Source organism: Corvus hawaiiensis, chromosome 20 (assembly GCF_020740725.1).
Source record: "Corvus hawaiiensis isolate bCorHaw1 chromosome 20, bCorHaw1.pri.cur, whole genome shotgun sequence".
Classification (NCBI taxonomy): Eukaryota; Metazoa; Chordata; class Aves; order Passeriformes; family Corvidae; genus Corvus; species Corvus hawaiiensis.
Window position 1 is genome coordinate 8135708 of NC_063232.1, and position 6479 is coordinate 8142186.

The window sequence follows — 6479 nt, forward strand, 5'->3', positions numbered from 1 at the left end:
CATGGATAAACCTGCTTTATGGGAGGGATTAAGCACATGTCAAGAGCACCAGTGGTCTCGAGTGATTAATTCCCAAACCCAAATGGGTAAAATCAAAAGGAGATGGAGATCCCTCTTACCTGGGCACGGAGGGGTAGGTCCCTGGGAAGCAGTGCTGTTGGCCAGAGCCTCCTCTTTGGCTTCACTGTTATGCGTGCTCAGTTCCAGGATTGTCATGACATTTGTTTGTGCCCTTGAATGGGAATTCAGGAGTAGCACCCACCTCAAGGTGGAAAAAACCCCCTTGGGATCTTGTTTCTTGCACTCGGGTCACTTGGGGCATGAGCGGAGAGACCTGCTGCATTTTTCAGTCCCAGAGAATTAAACTAGTGAGAACACTGAAATTTGGTGTAGTTTTGTCTGCTACCATCTACACATCCATATGGGTATGTATATACAGCCCAGAAACTGAGCATTGATGACAAGGAAGTCACAGAGGGAGTGCACAGGGTTGGCCCCTCTGGTCTGTCGTGGCCTCCAGAGTGGCACCATAAGGCATCACCTAGAAACCAGAACTCCTTGGCAACATTTGACTTTCATCTATTCTATATATATTTTCCTCCATGCCATTCAAGCTGCTTTGTTGCCATTTCTGTATTTGGAGCACAACTTGGCCCTGAGCTCTCTTTACAGAAAGTTGGTTGCTTTTTTTTTTTTCTTTTTTTTCTTTTTTTTTGTGTGTGTTATATCCAGGCAAAACAATTGTTTTCCAGGGGGAGAAGAGGCTTTTTTGAGGCCATACCCTGCAGTAGCAGGGTGCAGAGGTTTGAGGTTGCCAGCTTCTCTCCAGCACCCACATCAGCAGAGTGGTTGAGGTGTGGGATGAGGGTCTTTCTGCCTGGAGTGCTGAGCACTGAAATCAGTCCCATGCACAGGGGGGCAGGGACTTGCAGTGGATTGTCACCTTGCATTTAAAACAAAATGTCCAGCCATGTGTTTGCTTAAAACTAAAACAAAAATCATATGATTGCTCAAAATAATAATCGTAATCATGTGATTGCTCAAAATGAAACTAAATAGCTGCAGATTGTGGGCAGAGGATACTTGGATCCCTCATGCCAAGGTTTTCAGAGATCACCTTGATGCTGTAAAAGCCCACCATGAATAGCCATCTGCTCTTGTGAGACCCCACCTGAAGCACTGCATCTGGCTGAGGCTCCCAACACAAGAAAGCCCTGAACCTGTTGGAATGAGTCCAAAGGAGGCTACAAATATACCCAAGGGCTGGAGCACTCCTGCTCTGGAGACAGGCTGGGACAGCTGGAGGTGTTCACCTGAAGAAGAGAAGGCTCTACAGAGACCTTAGAGCCCCTTCCAGTCCTAAAGGGGCTCCAAGAGAGCTGGAGAGGGACTTTGAACAAGGGCCTGGAGTGAAAGGACAAAGGGGAATGGCTTCACACTGCCGGGAGGGATGTGTGGGATGGGATATTGGGAAGAATTTTTTCCCTGTGAGGGTGGGGACACCCTGGCACAGGTTGCCCAGAGAAACTGTGGCTGCCCCATCCCTGGAAGTGTCTAAGGCCAGATTTGACAGGGCTTGGAGCAACCTAGTCTAGTGGAAGCTGTCCCTTCCCATGGCAGGAAGTTGGAACTGGATGGTCTTCTAAGGTCCTTTTCAACCCAAACCATTCAGTGATTTCGTTATTTTTACCCAGTGGCTTGCCAGTTCTGGGTGACAGTGCCTTCCTTGGGTGCAGTGAGGATCCTCTTTGGGAGGAGAGAAGGTGGGAAGTCCACCCCACTGAGCTGTTCCTGCACTGTACATCCCAGCTGGCTAGGAGCTGGAGGGGTGACTGCAGCAAGAGGCAGATAAGATGTGTTCACTTTATACCTGTGGGGGGAAAAAAGGCATCGAAAAGGACAGGTTAGGGTTAGGGTTAAGGTCATTTGACCCTAGGTCAAAAGTTAGCATCATGACCCTAGTCATTTGTCCTAGAGCCTCCTGAGGATGCTAAATAGCTGAGTGTAAAAATCTACTGTCTTAGGCACCTCGTTTGAAATGAGAGAATGAAAGAGAAACTGTTTAGCACAATGAGGATAATTAAAAAAGCTAGTAAAGCCAAGCTGATTATATAGGATATTATAAAACAATACTTCACTTAGGAGCTTAGCCATAAAAGTGTTCTCTCATTCCTTGATGTCACTTGTGGGAGCCTTCATGGCACTGAGGGCTTGAGTCTTCATTGCTTTGCATTTTTTCTAGTCATTTACAGCCTTGCAAAGTAGATATAAAATGCTTTTAGCTGTGGCAGCACATGGCAAATGAAGATCTGGCAGCATTTTAGAGCTGCTTTGCACAGCTCTGAAAGGTGTTGCAGGGTACCAGCACAGAGCAGCACCTCTGAGGTGTCCCCAGGCCATGCTGGGGCAGAGAGACAGAGATACTGTCCTGCATTATATCAGTGAGATTGGTTTTCCAGGGGCTCAGAAGGAAACAAGGTAAGTTCACCCCTGTCCTTTCTTGCTTTTGCAGATGAGGACGATGCCAACAGGCTTGGAGAGAAGGTGATTCTCCGAGAGCAAGTGAAAGAGCTTTTCAATGAAAAATACGGTGAGTCTCTTGCTTGTACACATCACAGGGTAAGGTTGGTTTTGCTGAGAGCAGCCACAGTTAAAATTAATTCCACAAAGGCCCCTCTATTTATAGCCCAAGCACATGGCAGCTGCTGCAGCGCAGATATTGTCCTGCTGCTCCATGTTACAGCCTGTCCCCAGGGACGTCCCTGTGTCTCACTCTTGGCAGGTGGGACCATGACCTTCCTGTTCATGACCTTGTTGCTCAGTCTTGGAGAGGGGAAGGAGTATGGCAAAATGCAGCACAGTAGCAGGATTTGTTCAGTCTGATGTCAGCCTTTGATGGGACAAACTCTCCAGGAGGAAAACCAGAAACGTGGCTGTGTAGCCACTAACACCTTCAGGTTTTAGGGCTGCAGAGATGCAAGGTGGGACCAGGCTCTTAGAGTTAGAAACAGTGCAGGAGTGAGGGATGTTCTCTGCTCCCCACTGAGCAGGAACTGGAGGGGTATCCAGAGAGGTGAGCAGTGGGTTTAATTGTACAGAAGGAAGGGCTTTTAATGCAGCAAGGAATTAAATTGAGGTATATCACTGCCGTAGAATGTTGTGGAGGCCAAAGAGATAAATTGATTCAAGAAATGGGCAGGGATGATGTGACGTGATGATGTGATGTGATGTGATGTGATGTGATGTGATGTGATGTGATATGATGAGGATGAGGATGGCTTTGATCTCCATCCTGGGCGACGCCCAGACCTGCTGACATACAGAGGCAAGATGAAATGGGCAAATCTCTTCCATTTCCCCTTTGTCCTGGGCTGTCTTGCATGCTGCTGCTGCTGGTCCAGCCATGGGCTTGGGCAAGTGCGGCTGTGTGTGTGTCCTGAACTCACCTGAGGCTCCTGACAGAATTCTAAATGGAGACTAACAGAGCAGACAATAAATTGGGCAGGGAGATGTAAAATGGCTGGGTGGGACGTGACTACAGCAAAGGTTGGGCATCATAGCACCCATGGCTTCCCAAAGTCCCCCAGGGCTCTTGGTCCTCACTTGGTTGGTTCTGGAGCCCTGTAGGGTAAAGCTGTTGTGCTGTCCTCTGCTCTGCCATTACAGGAGAGGCTCTGGGCTTGAACCGGCCTGTCATGGTGCCCTATAAACTCATCAGGGACAGTCCTGATGCTGTGGAGGTGACCGGGTTGCCAGACGATATCCCTTTCAGAAATCCCAATACCTATGACATTCATCGGCTGGAGAAGATCCTGAAGGCACGGGAGAGCATCCGAATAGTGATTATAAACCAGCTCCAGTAAGTTTTTCCAGCTTTGTGATGGGGGAGGTTTCTGTTTGTTAAGTGTTGTCCTTGCTTCTTCAGCCATAAGGAGGGCAACTCACCATGAGGCCACCAGAGCCACCACATACCTGTGTGGTGGATGCTCCATCCCTGGCATCCACTGTCCTGTGCTGCGGGGAGGTGCTTGCCCATGGGTGGGCACAGTGAAGAGTTAGCAGGGCTGATTTGTCCCCTTTCTTATGCGATTTGGGATGATGATACTGGGAAGGGACATCACATGGGGGCAAGTAACTCAGAGATCCGGCTGAGTTCTTTCAGGTTGCTTCCCTCCGGGATGCACTGGGGATGCTCCCAAGTCCCCTCTCCACACAAAGGAGTGTTGGAGGAGGGTCAGGGTCAGGGTCTGGGCTGTGTCCCAGCACAGGCAGGCACACAGAGTGAAACAACTGACTCACCCCTTGTCTCTTCCACAGGCCATTTGCTGAAATCTGCACTGAGGCCAAACAAACAGGTAAGGGAAGGGCTAGGACATAACTGTGGCTTTGCTGGCACTGTGGGAGAGAAAATGGATGGGAGTTGTGACGTGGTGTTTGAAGCTCCCACATCCTCAGGGCAGGATGGGAAGAAGATCCTACCTTACAAAAAGTCAGGCTCAGCATCTGTTCCAGAGTAAACTATCCTCTTGGAGGATTCCACTTCTGTGAGCTGTGGGCAGACTCGGCTGTTTGGCTCAAACTTCCAGCATGTTCTGGAGGATATGATTATCCTTCTCCCATTAGCAATTTACTCACCATGAGCAATTTATTCCCTGGTTAAAGCCCTTAATTTGAGCCATCATTTAGCAGTTGAATTTCTAAGGCAACAAGGTTTCTGTCATCACTGGGAATGCGTTTCTCTCTCTGTCCCATCATCCCAATAAATCTCAGACAGTTTTAATCAAATGTGTCAGAATTAGCAGTCCTAGAGATAAGTACGATCCTATTAGTTTTATGAAAAGAGGTGGATGAATAGAGAAGGGAGATCTGGCAAGCAAGAGCATGCCTACAGTGTGAGGAAAGCTGACAGCTCTGTGCCAGGTCATGGAGGCCACAACAGAACATTGCAGGGGGATGCTCTGTGACAGGCGAGGTCAGAGAGGGCAGATGAGTCCCCACATTTAGGGACCACTCTCAGGGCTCGGACACCTCATGCCTTCCCGCTTTTCTTGCAGAGAAAGACATCAGTGTTCCCAAACGGAAGCGGAAGAGGATCTCCGAAGGGAACTCGGTATCTTCCTCTTCCTCATCTTCCTCTTCCTCTTCTTCCAATATGGAGTCTACATCCTCAACAAATCAGATCTCACTTGTGGTAAAGCCTTCCAGATACTAGGGGGGTTACTGCCTACCTATCTTTCTGCTTCAGGATGCTGCTCTCTGTTCTCCTCGAACTGTCACCACCTCTCTCTGCCTGACTAACACTATAAAGTATGATGTAAAATGGCACAAGCAGGTTTGGCGAAGGAGGGGACACACCTGTGGGGCTGTCTTTGTCTGCAGGGTTTGTCTGGGGGAGGTCAGCAGAGCAAAGTGTCCAACACCCCCTGGGACTCTCCTACATTCCTGCAGTGTGCCTCGGGGGTGCTCAGCTTTAGTGGGTGCTGCATATGGGACAGCAAATCCCTCCACCTCAGTTTTAACCCAGTGGGTTAAAACACGAGTGCTGGTGACATCACCTCAGGTCTGTGGTGCCTCTCAGCAGGACCCAGTGGTTCCCCATGGTCCAAGCTGTGCTGGGTGTACCTGTAGCTTGGTTTTGAGAGCAGTGCAGAGCTCTAGAATGCCACAAAAGTGGAAAAATAGGAGATAAAGTCAGGGAGATGCATACAACTGCGCTTCCTCAGGGCTTGGCTTCAGTTGTGGGTGATACCAAATAAAACTCCCCAAAAATGCGCAAGAGAAATATAAACTTAAAAGGTTTTCTGTCAAGTTTGCTGGTGGTGTTTTGGTTTGGGATTGGTTCTGTTCTCTTACTTGGAAAGTGGGGGCAACAGCCAGTGTTGGAACATGTCAGAGGTTTGATGCATGGTTTTGTGTTGTGTTCTAACAGAGGCTTTTGCCTTCTTTTTCTCTCCCTCTCTTTCAGCAATGGCCCATGAACATGTACATGTTAGACTACGGTGGTCTAAACGTCCAGATCCCAGGACCTATTAACTATTAGACCTCAATATTGAATAAGAACCTCAAATGAAAGAATAAATAAATAAATGTAATTTATGTAAAAAGTGTATATTCCAATATGTATTGATGCCTTTTAGTTTTTCCAATGATTTTTACACTATATTCCTGCCATCAAGGCCTTTTTAAATAAAAATAAAAAGTGTTGCCTTGCTCTTAAAAGTACTTATTTTATTACATATAGTATTGATAAATAACATTTATAGGTAAGAATAAGGGCAGAAGGGCACCCCTTGGACAGACCTTGTTGGACTTTGGCTGCTCAGTAAATCCTTAGTGTCACCAGTGCTTGAAGCCAAGAGGCCTGAAACGTTTTAATGCTTCATTTAATTTACCTCAGAGGTGTAAAAATTTATGTACAGAGCTGCCAGAGGAGTGGTACCGAACTGCAGTAGTGACAGAGGAGGGAACCAGCCTTCCCA

General features: G+C 47.8%; 1 protein-coding gene across 8 annotated transcripts in view; it reads left to right on the forward strand.

Moving 5' to 3' along the window:
• Positions 1-6219, forward strand: part of GTF2IRD1 (GTF2I repeat domain containing 1) — a 73235-nt gene extending 67016 nt beyond the window's left edge. For 7 of the 8 annotated variants that reach the window (XM_048324350.1, XM_048324349.1, XM_048324352.1 and 4 more), the window contains 5 exons: positions 2513-2590; positions 3667-3859; positions 4318-4355; positions 5055-5191; positions 5966-6219. In XM_048324350.1, the coding sequence (XP_048180307.1) occupies positions 2513-2590; positions 3667-3859; positions 4318-4355; positions 5055-5191; positions 5966-6040 (521 nt within the window). In that variant the 3' untranslated portion in view covers positions 6041-6219. The remainder of the gene's footprint in view (positions 1-2512; positions 2591-3666; positions 3860-4317; positions 4356-5054; positions 5192-5965) is intronic. The other variant, XM_048324355.1, reaches the window with a different exon arrangement.
• The last annotated feature ends 260 nt before the right edge of the window (positions 6220-6479 follow it).